This window comes from Lucilia sericata, unplaced genomic scaffold, assembly GCF_015586225.1.
Source record: "Lucilia sericata isolate MDLA Ls3-8-SP2 unplaced genomic scaffold, ASM1558622v1 Contig002346F_arrow, whole genome shotgun sequence".
Classification (NCBI taxonomy): domain Eukaryota; kingdom Metazoa; phylum Arthropoda; class Insecta; order Diptera; family Calliphoridae; genus Lucilia; species Lucilia sericata.
In genome coordinates, this window is record NW_023996157.1 from 30,562 (window position 1) to 54,160 (window position 23,599).

Sequence of the window (23,599 nt, forward strand, 5' to 3'; positions counted from 1 at the left end):
TGTATGAATCGTCATTACTACTACTCAGTCCTCATTTTGCTGATATGAGAAGATGTTGTGTTTTTTTGTTTTCGCTTAACATTTTGCCGTTTTTTTTTTGCTTTTTTGACGTAAAATTTTTTTGCGTTATTTTTTTGTGTTTTTTTCATATTTTTTCCGTTTTGTTTTTGTTGCAGAGCTCAAAACTGTTGGTTGATGTTTAGTTTGACAACAGTTTAACGTGGAAATTATTGCGAATTTGTTGTATACGTTGTTAAGACGCATTAAATAACAGTTAGACAAAACAACAACAACAACAAAAAATACATATTTCATTTTGTACGTAAGAAAACAATAATAACAACAACGTCTATATACTAAGTCTTAACTGTGCAGTAGTTTTACTCTGTTAAGTCGAGTTGTGTGTGTTTTTTTTTTTGTTGTTTATTTCTATTTTATTTGGTTTTGTTTGTTGTTGGCTTTTTTAACTTACTCTCTAATAACAACAATAGCAAAAACACCGACTATTGTTAATAAAGTGTGTGCTAAAAATAAAGTGCGCGTTTTTTTTTTTTTGGTTTTCTACTGTTTGTTATAAAGAAAATTAATAGTGTTTTATTAATGAAACAACAAAGTAAAATATAGTTTTTAACACAATTTTGCAAACAAACATGAATAGTTTTTGAAGAAATTATTTTGTGGGTTTTTTCAACAAAATTTTGAAAATCATTTTCTGAGTCGCTTAAGTTATGTCCGTCCGTCTATACATAGTTTTGTAGTTTTTTCAACAAGATTTTGAAAATTATTTTCTGAATCGATTAAGCTATGTCTGTCCGTTCGATTTTGGAAATCGTTTTCTGTCTGTTTGTCCGTCTGTCCATGTAAACTTAGTAATCAAACTACAATTTTGAAGCTAATTCGATGAAATTTGGCGCACATATTAATTTTGACCCAAGTACCAACCCTATTGATTTTGATTGATGTCCAAAATCCATTATTTCACTTAGCACCTGATTAAGCTATATAATTCCGTCCGTCTGTCTGTCCATGTTAACTTTGTAATCAAACTACAATTTTGAAGCTAATTCGATGAAATTACGTACACATACATATTAATTTTGACCCAAGTACGAACCCTATTGATTTTGGTCCATTATTTCACTTAGCCCCCGATTAAGCTATATATGTCCGTCCTTCTGTCCATCTGTCCATCTGTCTGTTCATGTAAACTTTGTAATCAAACTACAATTTTGAAGCTAATTCGATGAAATCTGGCGCACATATTACTTTTGACCCAAGTACGAACCCTATTGATTTTGGTCCATTATTTCACTTAGCCCCCGATTAAGCTATATATGTATGTCCGTCCGTCTGTCTGTCTATCTGTCCATCTGTCTGTCTATCTGTTCATGTAAACTTCGTAAGCTACAATTTTGAAGCTAATTCGATGAAATTTGGCGCACATATTACATTCGACGAACCCTATTGATTTTGATTGATATCAGTTCATTATTTCATCTAGACTCCATACAACTGCAGCTCTTTAATTAGACTTTGGACTTCACAAAAATAGGCACAACTACGTTTTATATAAGCATAAATGATACTGCAAAATTTCATAATGATCGGCCCTAATTTGACCCTAGCGCCCCTACAAAGAAACGCTCTGAAAATGGCTTGAACATAATTCCCTTATACATGTAGATATTTTGATATTTTGCCATAGGCCCCATATATAGTTTCTTTCATACTTTCAGAATTTTATAAAAAATATACCGAAATTAAGGCAAATTTCAACATAAATGCTTTATTATTAAAAATAATACAAATTTAACATATAGTTAAGTTCCTTAAACTGATTATACAGACTCTTCATAGAAATCTATTCCATTTGGGTTTTTTGAATTATTTAAAACCTACATTTTACAAGATCCTGTGTTAGCTGTTTTATCAAAACATAAATAATATGTACATCAATATACGCAGAATTTCATAAGCTTTTCATTTTTTCATATAACATTTTATAATAACATTTTATTAAATAGTAATGACAGTGTAAGTATTTCAGCGTCTCGTTGTCCGCTACGCAAGCTCTATCTAAGTCTGAATACTTTCGTACAATCTCGTATATTTGTGTCTTCGTTTAGAATACATAACATCACACTAATCACGGACTCTGAGAAGGCTTATCGTCCTTCTCTCGTTAGAGTCAGCCCCATTGGATCCTTGTGGTTCTAACCTCACTGCTATGAACCGTATTGCTTTCATCAGATTAACTTCCCTCGTAGCTTTCATCAGATTAATTTTCTCAAGTCCCTTTCCCTTAATATCAAGTACATTCGCTCTTTCATTGCTGAATATTTCCGATCTGTTAAAGTAATCTGTTAAGGCTCTCTTATAGACCATCATGTTCTTAGAAACAGATTCTCAAATATGTTAGACCTAATGCATCATTTTGCATTGCTGCTAGCTCCGCTAGCGATTAGTGTTATCCGGCAATGTTTCAAGAACTTTGGTCGACTTAAGGCTCTTACACATAACCCCTAGTCCGCAAAAATTATTGAAGCGTATGTCAGAAGACAAGTTTGTCACAGTTGGAATCGGAAGCCATTGATTCAGTGATAGTTAAATGTTGAACTATATTTTCTTTTGGAAGAGCTCTCAGTCTATAGTCTGGTCTATAGTCTGGTCTATAGTCTAGTCCTATAGTCATAGTCTATAGTCTAGTCTATAGGTCTAGTCTATAGTCTAGTCCTATAGTCTAGTCATAGTCTAGTCTATAGTCTAGTCTATGTCCTAAGTCTATAGTCTAGTCTATAGTCTAGTCTATAGTCTAGTTATAGTCTAGTCTATAGTCTAGTCCTATAGTCCTAGTCTATAAGTCTAGCTATAGTCTTATAGTCTAGTCTATAGTCCTAGTCTATAGTCTAGTCCTAATAGTCCTAGTCTATAGTCTAGTCTATAGTCTAGTCTATAGTCTAGTCTATAGTCTAGTCTATAGTCTATAGTCTAGTATAGTCTATAGTCTAGTCTATAGTCTAGTCTATAGTCTAGTCTATAGTCTATATAGTCTCTAGTCTAGTCTAGTCTATAGTCTAGTCTAGTCTATAGTCTAGTCTAGTCTAGTCTAGTCTAGTCTATAGTCTAGTCTATAGTCTAGTCTATAGTCTAGTCTATAGTCTAGTCTATAGTCTAGTCTATAGTCTAGTCTATAGTCTAGTCTATAGTCTAGTCTATAGTCTAGTCTATAGTCTAGTCTATAGTCTAGTCTATAGTCTAGTCTATATAGTCTAGTCTATAGTCTAGTCTATAGTCTAGTCTATAGTCTAGTCTATAGTCTAGTCTATAGTCTAGTCTATAGTCTAGTCTATAGTCTAGTCTATAGTCTAGTCTATAGTCTAGTCTATAGTCTAGTCTATAGTCTAGTCTATAGTCTAGTCTATAGTCTAGTCTATAGTCTAGTCTATAGTCTAGTCTATAGTCTAGTCTATAGTCTAGTCCTATAGTCTAGTCTATAGTCTAGTCTATAGTCTAAGTCTATAGGTCTAGTCTATAGTCTAGTCTATAGTTAGTCTATAGTCTAGTCTATAGTATAGTCTAAGTCTATTTCTATAGTCTAGTCTATAGGTCTCGTCTATAGTCTCGTCTATAGTATAGTCTATAGTCTAGTCTATAGTTAGTCTATAGTCTAGTCTATAGTCTAGTCATAGTATAGTCTATAGTCTAGTCTATAGTCTAGTCTATAGTCATGTCTATAGTCTTGTCTATAGTCTAGTCTATAGTCTAGTCTATAGTCTAGTCTATAGTCAAGTCTATGGTCTAGTCTATAGTCTAGTCTATAGTCTAGTCTATAGTCTAGTCTATAGTCTAGTCTATAGTCTAGTCTATAATCTGGTCTTTAGTCTAGTGTATGGTCCAGTCTATGGTCTGAAACCTAAATCTGACGGTTTCTGTAATTTTTTTTGAATGGTTTTAACGGGAAATGGTGGAAAAATATTGGCTACACTGTTGATCACATCCCTGGTAAGATATTGAGTAGTATAAACCGATCCCTGAGAAAGCTCGATATATATCGAGAGTAGTAGTTAACGACACCAAAACCAATTATGTAGTTTATTGTGTAAGAAACTATGTTTCCAAAAAGAACTGAAAAAAGAGATCGTTAATCTTGAAGTAGGAAAAAGGAAATCACCAGCAATAAAAATTTCACTAGTCGGAAAGGGCAACTATTCATATTGTTTTTATTATGTACAATTTTTGCCGACGGAATTTAAATTGTTTCCTTTGGATTGAAATTGTAATTGTAATTTGTAAAGAACACTTAAAGTCTAGTTTACTAATAGTTTAACTATATAAGAGTTTAAGTTGGGATTAATATAATTCAGTTACATACAAATTTTATAGAATTTGTTAAAAAAAAAACTTAAAAAAATAACAAAAATATAAAAAAATGTGTTAATAAATTTAAAAAAATAAGAAAAACTAAAAATTTTCAATAAAAATCATGCCACAACGTTCACCATTTGCCATACAAGAACTATTAGGACTCAACAGTACAAAAGCAGCAGCTGCGGCGGCTGTCGTAGCAATGGCAAATCTAACGGATAACACGAATACAAGTGATAACTGTAAGCAGGAGCAACAAACCACGGCTGCAGTAAATGGTAAATGTAACCAAAGTCCAAAAGCTAACAATGGTGAACAGATAAAAAACGAAATTACATCCAAAAACAATCAGGAAATAGAAATAATAAATGATAGCAGGGAATCACCAACAACAGCCACAATTAAAATTTCCTCCAATTTATATAAAGCAACAACATTGGCAACGGCAACAACAACAGCAACAACACCAGCAACATCATCTACAACAACTGTAACAGATATTGCAACAACACCAAATTCAATATCACCTTCAACAAATTCAATTTCATCGGTAAATTCCTCTTTATCTTCTTATAATGAGGAAACCGATAAGAGACGTCAACAGCAGCAACAACAACAGCAGCAACAGCAACAATTGTCTATGGCTGCTGCCTCTAGAATGGCTTATTTTAATGCTCATGCTGCTGTAGCAGCAGCATTTTTACCACATCATTTAACCTCACACTCAACGACACATAATCCACAACTGCAACATCAACAACAACAACACACGGCTGCTGCTGCTGCACATAATCATGCAATACATTCTCTACCCTCAACACATCATCCTCACCATCATTCTCATCATTATCCAGCAACACACTTACAACAACATCATCACCACCACCAACAACAACAACATTTGCAAGTAACACAATCACAAGTTGCCGCTGCCCATCATCACATGTTGCATGGTCAGGGTAAGTACACATATGTACTCACATGTACATAATTTTTTTAGTAGACTAGTAGAGCAACAACTACAACAAAAAAACTTTAAAATTATATTTGTGGCATTTTTGAACAAAGAAGAAAAATATTTATTAGCTGTACCATCATCATTTCATTTTTTTTATTTATTCATTTAATTTTTTTAAATAATTCCATTGTTGTTGTGAAAAAAAAAAACTTTGTTAAAGCAACACATGTCAGTTAATAACAGAATTGTAAAGGTATGATATCATTTTCATACAAGTTTCAACTACCAACAATTTTATTTAACTATTTTTCAGTTTAGATCGCAGTTTCTTTATAAGTTCCTTCTTTAGTCCATTCGTCGTTCATGTTCAAATCCGGGGCCATGAGAAGTTTTGTCCAAAGATGATCCGTTGACAGTATATTCTTTGTCAATCTCATTTCCACTTCCTTATCAACTCGATAAAGTGTCATCTGAGTTGGAACAGCAAGAATTAAGAGCCTTATTATGTGTAGATATTATTTATTGGTCAACGTATCGATACATAATGTTCCAAGTCTTCTCGCACCAAACTCAGTAACAGTTTCTAAACGCGTCGTCACGAAGTGAATGTATACCAGTCTTCTATTATTGGTATTCGGAAGGTCGTGTTAATGTTTCGCATATCAAAGGATGTAGAATATCAAAGGATCATTTTCTTGATCCGTTTTACTTCTATCGTAGCTCTGTTATTCAGCTCAGCTTCGGTTCTAATTCAATTCTAGTTCATTTCTACTTCAGTTTTAGTTCCCCTCTAGTTCTTTTCTATTTCTGTTTTTGTTCCGTTCTAATTCTGCTCTAGTTCTGTTCTAGTTCTGTTCTAGTTTTGTTCTAGTTTTGTTCTAGTTCTGTTCTAGTTCTGTTCTAGTTCTAGTTCTGTTCTAGTTCTTTTCTAGTTCTGTTCTAGTTCTGTTCTAGTTCTGTTCTAGTTCTGTTCTAGTTCTGTTCTAGTTCTGTTCTTACTCTGTTCTAGTTATGTTCTAGTGCTGTTCTAGTTTTTTTTAGTTCTGTTCTAGTTCTTTAGAGTTCTAGTTCATTTCTGTTCAGTTCTAGTTCTTTTCTAGTTCTGTTCTAGTTCTGTTCTTGTTCTGTTCTAGTTCTGTTCTAGTTCTGTTCTAGTTCTGTTCTAGTTCTTTTCTAGTTCTGTTCTAGTTCTGTTCTAGTTCTGTTCTAGTTCTGTTCTAGTTCTGTTCTAGTTCTTTTCTAGTTCTGTTCTAGTTCTGTTCTAGTTCTGTTCTAGTTCTGTTCTAGATATGTTCTAGTTCTGTTCTAGTTCTGTTCTAGTTCTGTTCTAGTTCTGTTCTAGTTCTGTTCTAGTTCTGTTCTAGTTCTGTTCTAGTTCTGTTCTAGTTCTGTTCTAGTTCTGTTCTAGTTCTGTTCTAGTTCTGTTCTGTTCTGGTTCTGGTTCTGTTCTAGTTCTGTTCTGGTTCTGTTCTAGTTCTGTTCTAGTTCTGTTCTAGTTCTGTTCTAGTTCTGTTCTAGTTCTGTTCTAGTTCTATTCTAGTTCTGTTCTAGTTCTGCTCTAGTTCTGTTCTAGTCTGTTCTAGTTCTGTTCTAGTTCTGTTCTAGTTCTGTTCTAGTTCTGTTCTAGTTCTGTTCTAGTTCTGTTCTAGTTCTGTTCTAGTTCTGTTCTAGTTCTGTTCTAGTTCTGTTCTAGTTCTAGTTCTGTTCTGTTCTGTTCTGTTCTGGTTCTAGTTCTGTTCTAGTTCTGTTCTAGTTCTGTTATAGTTCTGTTCTAGTTCTGTTCTAGTTCTGTTCTAATTCTGTTCTAGTTCTGTTCTAGTTCTGTTCTAGTTCTGTTCTAGTTCTGTTCTAGTTCTGTTCTAGTTCTGTTCTAGTTCTGTTCTAGTTCTGTTCTAGTTCTGTTCTAGTTCTGTTCTAATTCTGTTCTAGTTCTGTTCTAATTCTGTTCTAAGCTCTGTCCTAGTTTTGTTCTGGTTCTGTTCTAGTTCTGTTCTAGTTCTGTTCTAGTTCTGTTCTAGTTCTGTTCTAGTTCTGTTCTAGTTCTGTTCTAGTTCTGTTCTAGTTCTGTTCTAGTTCTGTTCTAGTTCTGTTCTAGTTCTGTTCTAGTTCTGTTCTAGTTCTGTTCTAGTTCTGTTCTAGTTCTGTTCTAGTTCTGTTCTAGTTCTGTTCTAGTTCTGTTCTAGTTCTGTTCTAGTTCTGTTTAGTTCTGTTCTAGTTCTGTTCTAGTTCTGTTCTAGTTCTGTTCTAGTTCTGTTCTAGTTCTGTTCTAGTTCTGTTCTAGTTCTGTTCTAGTTCTGTTCTAGGTCTGTTCTAGTTCGTTCTAGTTCTGTTCCAGTTCTGTTCTAGTTCTGTTCCAGTTCTGTTCTAGTTCTGTTCTAGTTCTGTTCTAGTTCTGTTCTAGTTCTGTTCTAGTTCTGTTCTAATTCTGTTCTAGTTCTGTCCTAGTTTTGTTCTAGTTCTGTTCTAGTTCTGTTCTAGTTCTGTTCTAGTTCTGTTCTAGTTCTGTTCTAGTTCTGTTCTAGTTCTGTTCTAGTTCTGTTCTAGTTTCTGTTCTAGTTCTGTTCTAGTTCTGTTCTAGTTCTGTTCTGTTCTAGTTCTGTTCCAGTTCTGTTCTAGTTCTTTTCTAGTTCTGTTCTAGTTCTAGTTATGTTCTAGTGCTGTTCTAGTTCTGTTCTAGTGCTGTTCTAGTTCTGTTCTAGTTCTGTTCTGGTTCTGTTCTAGTGCTGTTCTAGTTCTAGTTCTGTTCTAGTTCTGTTCTAGTTCTGTTCTACTTTTGTTCTAGTTCTGTTCTAGTTTTGTTCTAGTTCTGTTCTAGTTCTGTTCTAGTTCTATTCTAGTTCTGTTATATTTCTGTTCTAGTTCTGTTTTAGTTATGTTCTAGTTCTGTTCTAGTTCTGTTCTAGTTCTGTTCTAGTTCTGTTCTAGTTCTGTTCTAGTTCTGTTCTAGTTCTGTTCTAGTTCTGTTCTGTTCTAGTTCTGTTCTAGTTCTGTTCTAGTTCTGCTCTAGTTCTGTTCTAGTTCTGTTTTATTTCTGTTCTAGTTCTGTTTTATTTCTGTTCTAGTTCTGTTTTAGTTCTGTTCTAGTTCTGTTCACGTTCTTCTCCAGTGATATTCTAGTTGAGTTGGTATATTCTTCTTTTGAAATCACTCCTTTAAACTCCTTTGTTGTATGCACAATTGCATACATATTTGTTTTCGCTTCCAGCTCCCTCTCTTAGTACCAATAGCTTTACAAATGACTACCACAAAAGCTGCATTGAAACAACAACAAAAATGCATAATTTTTTTGAACTTATTGTTGTTTTAAGTTCTAAGTAAGTACGAAGTACTAGCAACACACAGTACAAGTGACATATCAAAGTGAAATTAAATTTGACAGACAAGCGCGCTAATTTCCTCGAGTTCCTGTCATTGTTATATATTCAAGGCGTTGTCATGCCCGTTACTTTACAATAACAACAAACTGAAATTGAATTGAATTTGAATATTGTTTAACGTAAGACAAAGTGTCTATGCCCTTTGTTGTTTTGTACTTTTTTTTTTTGCTTCTTTATGGAAGAAATATTTTTGTTTTACATGTTTTGTTTTTTTGTCGGGGACTGGTATGAAAGTTGAGAAAAAGGGTTGTTAAAGTTATGCTAGCTATACTGGTAGTATTTAACACTATTAGTTGATTTTTTATTTGACAGGAATTTCGTATTATTCAAATTGTTTTGTAGTTAACAATTAACTGTTGTGTGCTAGGAATTAAATGCCCTACGAAGGGTGTATTTTTTGGATTAAACTAATTAAGTAGAGATTAATATTGGAATATATAGTTCTAAAGAGAACTATATATTCGGAAAATAAGTAAGAAAATAAATTGAACGTTTAAGTCAAGATGTTTGGTAAATCAAATCCGATATACAACTTATAATATATTCCAGTAGGGTCTATTTTTAACGACCTTGACCTTATAATATGTCTGTTTTATTCATTAGCCTCTTTTTTTTTTGTTTTCAAAACTTCGTGTTTTTTTAAACAGGGGTGATGTTTTAAATTAGTTTTAAATTCTTCTTTTTAAGCTCAACATACGTTTTGTAAAATGTTGTGCTAACAGCTTCATTTCGATTTTGCTGTGAATGAAACCCAATACTTTTGCAAGTGATGAAATAATTAAAAACTGATTAATATTAAACAATACTTGATAAGGGTTTTGAAGTTTTATACTGGATTTCTTCAGTCTTTTTTTGTTATCAAATGTACAGTTTTTTTTCTCTCAAAACTAATGGAATTATAGTTTTTTTAGATTTTTTATTATTTTCATTTATTAATTGCCTTTTTATCGTAATAACCAAGTGTTGATTTAAATTAAATATGAAAACAATAATTTCATTTTATCTGCGTAATTATGACAGGGAATTTGTTTATTGTCTTTTTAAAAATATGTGGGCCAACTGTTTACAAAGTCTGGAGACTTTAAATGAACAGTGAAGTTTAAAATAAGTTGAACCTAGCTACATATTTCATATAATTTGGAGAGCGGGGGGTTTATCGATCGTTCCAACAGCCGTTTATAATTTAATCAACAAAAATTGAAAATGAGATTTAGATTTACTTTTGCCTCGGGTTAGTCAAACTAGAAGCGTATGTCTCGAGTCCAACGATGTCTCAGATCGAATACTAAAGAGTGGAGTGTTAAAACCGATATTTGCCAACAGGTCGTTTATCGATAGTTCCAACAGTCGTTTCTTATTTGATCAGCAACAACTGAAAATACCATTTAGAAGCATGTCAAACTAGAAGCGTTCGATGTCTTGGATCGAATACCAAAGAATGGAGCGTTGAATCGATCCTTCATATTTTATCATCTAGAACAGAAGAGACGATTTGGGAGCTCTTGCCTAAGATTAATCGTTTTAGAAGCGTTTGTCTCATTTCCACGAACAACGTCAATATTTTCGACCCATTTGCCGAAAGTTAAAAGTACTGCTTTTTAATGAATAGATCGTGAATTTCACCACCAAATATTGGCGATTATAGTTTTGTTCTACTTGTCTCGGGTTAGTCAAACTAGATGCGTCTGTTTCGAGTTCAACGATGACTCAGATCAAATAATAAAGAGTGGAGCGTTGAACCGATCCTTCGTATTTATTAACTACAACAGGAGAGACGATTTGTTAATTGATTTTTTACGGAACTGATCGTCGTTTTCAATTCGGTTAAATCCCGCCCCAATAGATTTGACCAAGTTGTCCCCATGTAAATTTTTCTAATGGAGGAAAAATAAGAAAGGGATTTAGAAGTAAAAATTATCAAAATCATTTAACTAATATAAATATTTTTAAAATTCCCACAAATTTAGTTAAAAATTTCAAAACTGCAGTTTGCATAAAATGCCGACTATTTCACATTATTACTTTAGCTGCAATTGTTTTATATCAGCAGTGTTTTTTTTTGCCACTCAGTGACGGACTTGGCTCAGAAATATGGGAAAGAAAGAAGACAAAATTATGATTGTCATTTACAATTATAACAGACCATGACAATTTGAATTGTAACAGCAACAAAACAAAACATCATTAACTATTTTTTATTAACATAAGAGTCAACAGAGAACATGATTATAAAGCAAACACCCTCATCATTAGCAGTCATGAGTAGAATCCCAGTAGGTTTTGAAAGGGTCAAAAACTCCTAGGTAATAGTTTGCAGAAAGGTCTCATAAAATAACACTAACTAACTAACAACTAACTAACTACTAACTAACTAACTAACTAACTAACTAACGAACTAACTAACTACTAACTATACTAACTAACTACTAACTAACGAACTACTAACTAACTACTAACTACTAACTAACTAACTAACTAACTAACTAACTACTAACTAACTAACTAACTACTAACTAACTAACGAACTAACTACTAACTAATAACTACTAACTAACTAACTAACTAACTAACTAACTAACTAACTAACTAACTAACTAACTACTAACTAACTATAACTAACTAACTAACTACTAACTAACTACTAACTAACTAACTAACTAACTAACTAACTACTACTAACTAACTAACGAACTAACTACTAACTACGACTAACTAACTAACTAACTAACTAACGAACTACTAACTAACTAACTAACTAACTAACTACTAACTAACTAACTAACTAACTAACTAACTACTACTAACTACTAACTAACTAACTACTAACTAACTAACTAACTAACTAACTACTAACTACTAACTAACTAACTAACTAACTAACTAACTAACTAACTAACTAACTACTAACTAAAACTAACTAACTAACTACTAACTACCTAACTAACTAACTACTAACTAACTAACTACTAACTACTAACTAACTAACTAACTAACTACTAACTAACTAACTAACTAACTAACTAACTAACTACTAACTAACTACCTACTAACTAACTAACTAACTAACTAACTAACTAACTAACTACTACTAACTACTAACTAACTAACTAACTAACTAACTAACTAACTAACTAACTAACTAACTAACTAACAACTAACTAACTAACTAACTAACTAACTAACTAACTAACTAACTAACTAACTAACTAACTAACTTACTAACAACTAACTAACTACTACTAACTACTAACTACTAACTAACTAACTAACTAACTAACTAACTAACTACTAACTAACTAACTAACTAACTACTACTACTAACTAACTAACTACTAACTAACGAACTAACTAACTAACTAACTAACTAACTAACTAACTAACTACTAACTAACTAACTAACTAACTAACTAACTAACTAACTACTAACTAACTAACTTACTAACTAACTAACTAACTAACTAACTAACTACTAACTAACTAACTAACTAACTAACTAACTAACTAACTAACTAACTAACTACTAACTAACTAACTAACTAACTACTAACTAACTACTACTAACGAACTAACTAACTAACTAACTAACTACTAACTAACTAACTAACTAACACTAACTAACTACTAACTAACTACTACGAACTACTAACTAACTAACTAACTACTAACTAACTAACTAACTAACTAACTAACTAACTAACTAACTACTAACTAACTAACTAACTAACTACTAACTAACTAACTAACTGACTAACTAACTACTACTAACTAACTAACTAACTAACTAACTACTACTAACTGACTATACCATACAAAATAGAAGATATACCATACAAATAGAAGATATAGGTGGGTACAGCCCCAACGTACTACCGAGCTTGTAGTAGGATCAAACACAGTGTGTTGTGTCAAGTAATTAGCGTACGAACGGATTTAAAATCATTTCATACAACAGATTTTGATTTTGAATATTATTTCTGATTTTTTTTTTCTCTGCGGCTGAAAGTTTCCAACACCTTTTGTTATTTTTACAACATGATGTGTAATTTTTTTAAGTCGCTTTTTTACAAAAAAATTATAATTTTTATTATAGTTTGTTATTGTAACGTAAGTAGATTTTGATTTCTGTTGCAATTTTGTATATAATTTTTTGTCATGAAATGCAATGGTATTTAGTGTAAAAAGAAAACAATTGACTTCCGATACAATTTGATTTTTTAAGCAAATCATGAATACAGTGGAGGACAAAAGTAGGGGAAGTAGGACAAGCTGATAAGTGGGCAGAATAAACAATTTTAAAAATTTTTCTCAAAAAAAAAAAACTGTTTTCATATTTTTTATTACGAAAACTTTTACTTAAACAAAAATATTAAAAATTAATTTTCGTCTACTTTTACACTACCCTACTGTTAATTTTAGAATGTAAATAAAACACTTAGGCTTATAAGCCAGTTAAACCAACAAACCCGCCAGTCAGTCAGCTAACCAAACACTACTTATCCAACCAACCATCCAACCATCCGTCCAATTGTACTGAACGTAATGAGTTTATTTGCTGTTTTCTTTGTTTATTTATTTTAATTATATTTTTATTTTCAATATTTATTTTACAGCCACTAATTTGTTTAAGCTTTGTGTGAATATATCTAAAGTCATTATAACAATTACGTTTGAAAAAAAAAAATCTGAATTTTTGTCATCTAAATTGTATTATTATTAATTTGTTGATCATGTTTTATAATTATGCAAATTATAGAAAAATTAAATTAAAATTGTTATTATTATTTAAATTAAAATTAACATGACATAAATAACAATATTAGTTACAAGAAATTTAATATCAAAAGTCTTAAACAAAATGTATAAATTTGATCGAAGTTTTAATAAAAAATCTTCTGATCGGTAGAACGATCATGACAAAACCAATCACTGATCTTCAAGTTTGATAAAAGATCTTTAAGTTTAATCGTAGCCCTAGAAAACATCAAATCTTTATAGATAATAATCTAAAAGAACGATCATGAACCTTAATGCTTAATACTGGATGCTAAAGAATAGTAACTATTTGATCTTCAAGTTTAATCGAGAAAGTTTAAGTCTAATGTCAGATCTTTAAGACGTAGATCTAAATCGTAGATCGCAGTTTAATCGTTGGTTGGTGTTCTAGTTTTGTTCTCGCTCTAGTTTTGTTCCAGTTCTGTTCTAGTTCTGTTCTAGTTCTGTTCTAGTTCTGTTCTAGTTCTGTTCTAGTTCTGTTCTAGTTCTGTTCTAGTTCTGTTCTAGTTCTGTTCTAGTTCTGTTCTAGTTCTGTTCTAGACCTGTTCTAGTTCTGTTCTAGTTCTGTTCTAGTTCTGTTCTAGTTCTGTTCTAGTTCTGTTCTAGTTCTGTTCTAGTTTGTTTAGTTCTGTTCTAGTTCTGTTCTAGTTCTGTTTAGTTCTGTTCTAGTTCTGTTCTAGTTCTGTTCTAGTTCTGTTCTAGTTCTGTTCTAGTTCTGTTCTAGTTCTGTTCTACTTCTGTTCTAGTTCTGTTCAGCTCTGTTCTAGTTCTGCTAGTTCTGTTCTAGTTCTGTTCTAGTTCTGTTCTAGTTCTGTTCTAGTTCTGTTCTAGTTCTGTTCTAGTTCTATTCTAGTTCTGTTCTAGTTCTGTTCTAGTTCTGTTCTAGTTCTGTTCTAGTTCTGTTCTAGTTCTGTTCTAGTTCTGTTTTAATTCTGTTCTAGTTCTGTTCTAGTTCTGTTCTAGTTCTGTTCTAATTCTGTTCTAGTTTTTTCTAGTTCTGTTCTAGTTATGTTCTAGTTCTGTTCTAGTTCTGTTCTAGTTCTGTTCTAGTTCTGTTCTAGTTCTGTTCTAGTTCTGTTCTAGTTCTGTTCTAGTTCTGTTCTAGTTCTGTTCTAGTTCTGTTCTAGTTCTGTTCTAGTTCTGTTCTAGTTCTGTTCTAGTTCTGTTCTAGTTGTTTTTTAGTTCTGTTCTAGTTCTGTTCTAGTTCTGTTCTAGTTCTGTTCTAGTTCTGTTCTAGTTCTGTTCTAGTTCTGTTCTAGTTTTGTTCTGTTCTAGTTCTGTTCTAGTTCTGTTCTGTTCTAGTTCTGTTCTAGTTCTGTCCTAGTTCTGTTCTGTTCTAGTTCTGTTCTAGTTCTGTTCTAGTTCTGTTCTAGTTCTGTTCTAGTTCTGTTCTTGTTCTGTTCTAGTTCTGTTCTAGTTCTGTTCTAGTTCTGTTCTAGTTCTGTTTTAGTTCTGTTCTAGTTCTTCTCTAGTTCTTTTCTAGTTCTTTTCTAGTTTTGTTCTAGTTCTGTTCTAGTTCTGTTCTAGTTTTGTTCTAGTTCTGTTCTAGTTTTGTTCTAGTTCTGTTCTAGTTCTGTTCTAGTTCTGTTCTAGTTCTGTTTTAGTTCTGTTCTAGTTCTGTTCTAGTTCTGTTCTAGTTCTGTTCTAGTTCTGTTTTAATTCTGTTCTAGTTCTGTTCTAGTTCTGTTCTAGTTCTGTTCTAATTCTGTTCTAGTTTTTTCTAGTTCTGTTCTAGTTATGTTCTAGTTCTGTTCTAGTTCTGTTCTAGTTCTGTTCTAGTTCTGTTCTAGTTCTGTTCTAGTTCTGTTCTAGTTCTGTTCTAGTTCTGTTCTAGTTCTGTTCTAGTTCTGTTCTAGTTCTGTTCTAGTTCTGTTCTAGTTCTGTTCTAGTTCTGTTCTAGTTCTGTTCTAGTTCTGTTCTAGTTCTGTTCTAGTTCTGTTCTAGTTCTGTTCTAGTTCTGTTCTAGTTCTGTTCTAGTTTCTGTTCTAGTTCTGTTCTAGTTCTGTTCTAGTTCTGTTCTAGTTCTGTTCTAGTTCTGTTCTAGTTCTGTTCCAGTTCTGTTCTAATTCTGTTCTAGTTTTTTCTAGTTCTGTTCTAGTTATGTTCTAGTTCTGTTCTAGTTCTGTTCTGTTCTAGTTCTGTTCTAGTTCTGTTCTAGTTCTGTTCTAGTTCTGTTCTAGTTCTGTTCTAGCTGTTCTAGTTCTGTTCTAGTTCTGTTCTAATTCTGTTCTAGTTTTTTCTAGTTCTGTTCTAGTTCTGTTCTAGTTCTGTTCTAGTTCTGTTCTAGTTCTGTTCTAGTTCTGTTCTAGTTCTGTTCGTTCTGTTCTAGTTCTGTTCTAGTTCTGTTCCAGTTCTGTTCTAGTTCTGTTCTAGTTCTGTTCTAGTTCTGTTCTAGTTCTGTTCTAGTTCTGTTCTAGTTCTGTTCTAGTTCTGTTCTAGTTCTGTTCTAGTTCTGTTCTAGTTCTGTTCTAGTTTGTTCTAGTTCTGTTCTAGTTCTGTTCTAGTTCTGTTCTAGTTCTGTTCTAGTTCTGTTCTAGTTCTGTTCTAGTTCTGTTCTAGTTCTGTTCTAGTTCTGTTCTAGTTCTGTTCTAGTTCTGTTCTAGTTCTGTTCTTGTTCTGTTCTAGTTCTGTTCTAGTTCTGTTCTAGTTCTGTTCTAGTTCTGTTCTAGTTCTGTTCTAGTTCTTCTCTAGTTCTTTTCTAGTTCTGTTCTAGTTTTGTTCTAGTTCTGTTCTAGTTCTGTTCTAGTTTTGTTCTAGTTCTGTTCTAGTTTTGTTCTAGTTCTGTTCTAGTTCTGTTCTTGTTCTGTTCTAGTTCTGTTCTAGTTCTGTTCTAGTTCTGTTCTAGTTCTGTTCTAGTTCTGTTCTAGTTCTGTTCTAGTTCTGTTCTAGTTCTTCTCTAGTTCTTTTCTAGTTCGTTCTAGTTTTGTTCTAGTTCTGTTCTAGTTCTGTTCTAGTTCTGTTCTAGTTCTGTTCTAGTTCTGTTCTAGTTCTGTTAGTTCTGTTCTAGTTCTGTTCTAGTTCTGTTCTAGTTCTGTTCTAGTTCTGTTCTAGTTCTGTTTTAATTCTGTTCTAGTTCTGTTCTAGTTCTGTTCTAGTTCTGTTCTTGTTCTGTTCTAGTTCTGTTCTAGTTCTGTTCTAGTTCTGTTCTAGTTCTGTTCTAGTTCTGTTCTAGTTCTGTTCTAGTTCTGTTCTAGTTCTGTTTCTAGTTCTGTCTAGTTCTGTTTTAATTCTGTTCTAGTTCTGTTCTAGTTCTAGTTTTGTTCTAGTTCTGTTCTAGTTTTGTTCTAGTTCTGTTCTAGTTCTGTTCTAGTTCTGTTCTTGTTCTGTTCTAGTTCTGTTCTAGTTCTGTTCTAGTTCTGTTCTAGTTCTGTTCTAGTTCTGTTCTAGTTCTGTTCTAGTTCTGTTCTAGTTCTGTTCTAGTTCTTCTCTAGTTCTTTTCTAGTTCTGTTCTAGTTTGTTCTAGTTCTGTTCTAGTTCTGTTCTAGTTTTGTTCTAGTTCTGTTCTAGTTTTGTTTCTAGTTCTGTTCTAGTTCTGTTCTTGTTCTGTTCTAGTTCTGTTCTAGTTCTGTTCTAGTTCTGTTCTAGTTCTGTTTCTAGTTCTGTTCTAGTTCTTCTCTAGTTCTTTTCTAGTTCTGTTCTAGTTTTGTTCTAGTTCTGTTCTAGTTCTGTTCTAGTTCTGTTCTAGTTCTGTTCTAGTTCTGTTCTAGTTCTGTTCTAGTTCGTGTTTTAATTCTGTTCTAGTTCTGTTCTAGTTCTGTTCTAGTTCTGTTCTTGTTCTGTTCTAGTTCTGTTCTAGTTCTGTTCTAGTTCTGTTCTAGTTCTGTTCTAGTTCTGTTCTAGTTCTGTTCTAGTTCTGTTCTAGTTGTTTTAATTCTGTTCTAGTTCTGTTCTAGTTTTCTAGTTCTGTTCTAGTTTTGTTCTAGTTCTGTTAGTTTTGTTCTAGTTCTGTTCTAGTTTTGTTCTAGTTCTGTTCTGTTCTGTTCTAGTTCTGTTCTAGTTCTGTTCTAGTTCTGTTCTAGTTCTGTTCTAGTTCTGTTCTAGTTCTGTTCTAGTTCTTCTAGTTCTTTTCTAGTTCTGTTCTAGTTTTGTTCTAGTTCTGTTCTAGTTCTGTTCTAGTTTTGTTCTAGTTCTGTTCTAGTTTTGTTCTAGTTCTGTTCTAGTTCTGTTCTAGTTCTGTTCTAGTTCTGTTCTAGTTCTGTTCTAGTTCTGTTTTAATTCTGTTCTAGTTCTGTTCTAGTTCTGTTCTAGTTCTGTTCTAATTCTGTTCTAGTTTTTTCTAGTTCTGTTCTAGTTCTGTTCTGTTCTAGTTCGTTCTAGTTCTGTTCTACTTCTGTTCTAGTTCTGTTCTAGTTCTGTTCTAGTTCTGTTCTAGTTCTGTTCTGTTCTAGTTCTGTTCTAGTTCTGTTCTAGTTCTGTTCTAGTTCTGTTCTAGTTCTGTTCTAGTTCTGTTCTAGTTCTGTTCTAGTTCTGTTCTAGTTCTGTTCTAGTTCTGTTCTAGTTCTGTTCTAGTTCTGTTCTAGTTCTGTTCTAGTTCTGTTCTTGTTCTGTTCTGTTCTAGTTCTGTTCTAGTTCTGTTCTAGTTCTGTTCTAGTTCTAGTTCTGTTCTAGTTCTGTTCTAGTTCTGTTCTAGTTCTTTTCTAGTTCTGTTCTAGTTTTTAGTTCTGTTCTAGTTCTGTTCTAGTTTTGTTCTAGTTCTGTTCTAGTTTTGTTCTAGTTCTGTTCTAGTTCTGTTCTAGTTCTGTTCTAGTTCTGTTCTAGTTCTGTTCTAGTTCTGTTCTAGTTCTGTTCTAGTTCTGTTCTAGTTCTGTTTAGTTCTGTTCTAGTTCGTTCTAGTTCTGTTCTAGTTCTGTTCTGTTCTGTCAGTTCTGTTCTAGTTCTGTTCTAGTTCTGTTCTAGTTCTGTTCTAGTTCTGTTCTAGTTCTGTTCTAGTTCTGTTCTAGTAATGTTCTAGTTCTGCTAGTTCTGTTCTAGTTCTGTTCTAGTTCTGTTCTAGTTCTGTTCTAGTTCTGTTCTAGTTCTGTTCTAGTTCTTTCTAGTTCTGTTCTAGTTCTGTTCTAGTTCTGTTCTAGTTCTGTTCTAGTTCTGTTCAAGTTCTGTTCTAGTTCTGTTCTAGTTCTGTTCTGTTCTAGTTCTGTTCTAGTTCTGTTCTAGTTCTAGTTCTGTTCTAGTTCTGTTCTAGTTCTGTTCTAGTTCTGTTCTAGTTCTGTTCTAGTTCTGTTCTAGTTCTGTTCTAGTTCTGTTCTAGTTCTGTTCTAGTTCTGTTCTAGTTCTGTTCTAGTTCTGTTCTAGTTCTGTTAGTTCTGTTCTAGTTCTGTTCTAGTTCTGTTCTAGTTCTGTTCTAGTTCTGTTCTAGTTCGTTCTAGTAATGTTCTAGTTCTGTTCTAGTTCTGTTCTAGTTCTGTTCTAGTTCTGTTCTAGTTCTGTTCTAGTTCTGTTCTAGTTCTGTTCTAGTTCTGTTCTAGTTCTGTTCTAGTTTTGTTCTAGTTCTTCTCTAGTTCTTTTCTAGTTCTGTTCTAGTTTTGTTCTAGTTCTGTTCTAGTTCTGTTCTAGTTTTGTTCTAGTTCTGTTCTAGTTTTGTTCTAGTTCTGTTCTAGTTCTGTTCTAGTTCTGTTCTAGTTCTGTTTAGTTCTGTTCTAGTTCTGTTCTAGTTGTGTTCTAGTTCTGTTCTAGTTCTGTTCAAGTTCTGTTCTAGTTCTGTTCTAGTTCTGTTCTAGTTCTGTTAGTTCTGTTCTAGTTCTGTTCTAGTTCTGTTCTAGTTCTGTTCTAGTTCTGTTCTAGTTCTGTTCTAGTTCTGTTCTAGTTTGTTCTAGTTCTGTTTCTGTTCTGTTCTAGTTCTGTTCTAGTTCTGTTCTAGTTCTGTTCTAGTTCTGTTCTAGTTATGTTCTAGTTCTGTTCTAGTTCTGTTCTAGTTCTTTCTAGTTCTGTTCTATTTCTGTTCTAGTTCTGTTCTAGTTTTGTTCTAGTTCTGTTCTAATTCATCAAAGAACTAAAGTTAATCTTTAAGTTAAATATTAATTCTTTGTCTTCAAGGTCAATCGTGAAATTTTACGTTTAATGTCTGATATTTAAATTTAGTCACCGATCTTTAAATACATTTTTTAAATCATTTCGTTTTTTTTTTTTTTAAAATTACTAAGTTTTAAATCATTTATCTCATTAATAATTTTCAAGATCACTTTTGTTTAAAGAAATAATTGAAAATTAGAAAAAAAGACTCAACCAAAAACATTAGCTGTCATTTAACTTGTTATGTTTTGTTTTCTCAGTACTTTCTGTTTCATTTTGGAAAGTCATCTAATTGGTGGTCGTCGTCATAGCTTCTATTTTCTACTTTTCGTGTGCTTTTTGAATGTTTCGATACTTGAAACAAAGTGGAAAAAATCGACTAAAACTTGTTAAGCTTTTAATAAAAATTTTTTAATTAAAAAAAAAGAAATAAATACAAATCATTTACATAAAAATACTGCAAAACAAAAACAAACAAATAAGTACTCAGAGCTTTAGATAATAGTTTCGGTGGGGAATTTTTTCATTATAATTAGTAGATAAATCTGCTTAATTAGTAAAAGCAATATTATTTTAGAATATTATTAACATTTGCTTGATTTCTTGTTTTTTTTTATAAAAACAATGAAAACCTGAAATTATGTACTTTCTATCATATTTAGAGCCTCAAAGACTAAATATTTATCGAAATGAATGCCTTTAGTTCATTATTTATTACAAAGATCTTTGTTCTAATTTGCAAACTTTTTTGCAAAATATTAGATTTTAATTTTGGCGAAAAGCTTTCCTTCTGAATTTTTACTCATTAACCAAATATTCAATAATTTTTTCTGCAAATATTCTGACATAAATACAATAGACAAGAAACAAAAATACTAAATCATCAGCAAATGTGCTAATTTTGAAATAACCCAGCAAAGCCTTTGTTTAAATTTTGTTCTAGTTCTGTTCTAATTCTGTTCTAGTTATACCCTACACCACTTTAGTGGGGAGGGTATATTGGGTTTGTGCTGATGTTTGTAACATACAAAATATTCGTCCTAGACCCACCTTAAAGTATACCAAAAGGCTTAGAATCGTTTTCTGAGTCGATTTAGCTATGTCCGTCCGTCTGGCTGGCTGTCCATGTAAAGCTTGTGCGCAAGGTACAGGTAGCAATTTTAAAGATAATTGGATGAAATTTGATACACACACTTTTTTGACCCAAAGACGAAGCCTATTGAAAATAGTTCAAATCGATCCATTATTTCACCTAGACCCCAGACAACAGAACCCCCCGAAAAGGGTTTCTGTGCTCATAATTCTGTTAAATATACCTGTATATCGATAAAAAAAACGCTACAACTAAGTTTTATACAAACCTTGATGACCTTGCCAAATTTCATAAAGATCGGGCCTCATTTGACGCTAGCTCCCATACAAATTCCCTTCCGAAAATTACTTGAATGTCCAAAATTAACTTATAAACACAAATATCGCGATGAAATTCAGCACAAATAAATATTATATAATATACATATTCACAAAACTTTATCGGGCTTGGTCCATATTTGCCCCTAGCCCCCATATAAAGCCTCTTTCAGAAAATTAGTTTTTCGTCCATAAATTGCTTAAATGTATCGGAACAATGAATTATTATGAAAAATAAATCACATTTAATATTCATAACTGGTGTAGGGTATCATATGGTCGGTCACGCCCGGCTATAATTTCTTACTTGTTTTTTTCTAGTTATGTTCTAGTTCAGTTCTTATTCTATTATAGACTGTTCTAATCTGTTCTAGTTCTGTTCTAGTTCTATTCTCGTTCTGTTCTAGTTCTGTTCTAGTTCTGTTCTATTTCTGTTCTAGTTCTGTTCTAGTTCTGTTCTATTTCTGTTCTAGTTCTGTTCTAGTTCTGTTCTAGTTCTAGTTCTGTTCTAGTTCTGTTCTAGTTCTGTTCTAGTTCTGTTCTAGTTCTGTTCTAGTTCTGTTCTAGTTCTGTTCTAGTTCTGTTTCTAGTTCTGTTCTAGTTCTGTTCTAGTTCTGTTCTAGTTCTGTTCTAGTTCTATTCTAGTTCTGTTCTAGTTCTGTTCTAGTTCTATTCTAGTTCTGTTCTATTTATGTTCTAGTTCGTTCTAGTTCTATTCTAGTTCTGTTCTAGTTCTGTTCTAGTTCTGTTCTAGTTCTGTTCTAGTTCTGTTCTAGTTCTGTTCTAGTTCTGTTCTAGTTCTAGTTGTTCTAGTTCTGTTCTAGTTCTGTTCTAGTTCTGTTCTAGTTCTGTTCTAGTTCTGTTCTAGTTCTGTTCTAGTTCTGTTCTAGTTCTGTTCTAGTTCTGTTCTAGTTCTGTTCTAGTTCTGTTCTAGTTCTATTCTAGTTCTGTTCTATTTCTGTTCTAGTTCTATTCTAGTTCTGTTCCATTTCTGTTCTAGTTCTGTTCTAGTTCTGTTCTAGTTCTGTTTTAGTTCTGTTCTAGTTCTTTTTTAGTTCTATTCTGGTTCTGTTCTAATTTTATTCTAGTTCTGTTCTAGTTTTGCTCTAGTGTCGTTCTAGTTCATTTATAGTTCTGTCCTTTACTTCTATTAAAATTTTCACTGGGTTATTTCATAACTCATTTGTTATTTATTTTTATACCCTCCACCACCATCAGTGGTGATAGAGGGTATATATAAGTTTGTCGTTCCGTGTGTAACACCAAGAAATATTCATCTAAGACCCAACAAAGTAATATATTCTGGGTCCTTATCAAATTCTGAGTCGATTTAGCTATGTCCGTCTGTCCGTCTGTCCGTCTGTCTGTCTGTCTGTCTGTAAAACGCTCACGTTAAAACTAAGCAAAGGAAATAAACCAAATTCACCCAAAATATTTATTATTATCCTAAGCAGTTTGGTATTGAAAATCAGCAAAATCGGTTCACAACGTAAAAAGTTATGAGTAAAAATTTCAGACTACCTCGAAAAAAATTACGTTTTTTTCATAATTCTTTTGAAGTTTTCTCAGAAACTACCAAAGATATTTCGATGAATTTTGTCACATTATTTTTTCAGGAGTGATCAATTATATTCAAAATCTTTACAATCGATCCAATATTTCCCATAGCCCCCATACAAAGTTATATTCCCGGAAATTAGTTTATCGTTAACTCCCTCAAATATATCGGTATCAACACGAAATTTTGTACATGTAAATATAATATGAACAGAAATCATACTGTCAACGTAGATCTCAGTCGGTCCACAATTGGTCATAGCTCCCATATAAGGTCCACTTCCGAAAATCACCTAAACGCACATATTTCATTGATGAATAAAGCTATTGTGATAAAATTCGAGTTGGATATGTTTGTGTACATACAAATCATTCTACAAATTTTTTACGGATCGGTCCATTATTGGTCATAGCTCCCATATAAGGCCCACTTCCGAAAATCATTTAAAAGCTCATATTTCATTGTCAACTAAAGCTATTTTGATGAAATTCGACACAAATATGTTTAGTCGAAATATAAATCACTCTACGAAATTTTTTCCGGATAGGCCATAATTGGTCATAGCTCCCATATAAGGTCCACTTCCGAAAATCACTTAAACGCATATATTTCATTGAATTATAAAGCTATCGGGACGACACAAATCTGTTTTGTATACATACAAATCATTCTACAAAATTTTTTACGGATCGGTCCATAATTGGTCATAGATCCCATATAAGGCCCACTTCCGAAAATCACTTAAAAGCACATATTTCAATGCCAAGTAAAGCTATATTGATAAAATTCGACACAAATATGTTTTACCTAAACATGAATCATTTACGAATTTTTTTCCGGATAGGCCCATAATTGGTCATAGCTCCCATATAAGGTCCACTTCCGAAAATCACTTAAACGCATATATTTCATTGAATTCTAAAGCTATCGGGATAAAATTCGACAGAAATATGTTTTGTGTGCATTCAAATCATTTCACTATTTTTTTACGGATCGGTCCCTTATTGGTCATAGCTCCCATATAAGGCCCTCTTCCGAAAATCACTTAAAAGCACATATTTCAATGTCAAGTAAAGCTATCTTGACAAAATTCGACACAAATATGTTTTGCCTAAACATGAATAACTCTACGAAATTTTTTCCGGATAGGCA

The 23,599-nt window shown here is 32.6% G+C and overlaps 1 protein-coding gene across 1 annotated transcript; it reads left to right on the forward strand.

Annotated features, from left to right (window-relative positions):
* Window positions 1–222: 222 nt before the first annotated feature.
* On the forward strand, window positions 223–5,324 carry LOC119613839 (myb-like protein Q; the record flags this gene model as incomplete). Its single annotated transcript, XM_037969904.1, has 2 exons — window positions 223–318; window positions 4,384–5,324. A coding segment is annotated over exon 2 (841 nt), but the record flags the coding sequence as incomplete, so codon positions are not given.
* Window positions 5,325–23,599: the final 18,275 nt, after the last annotated feature.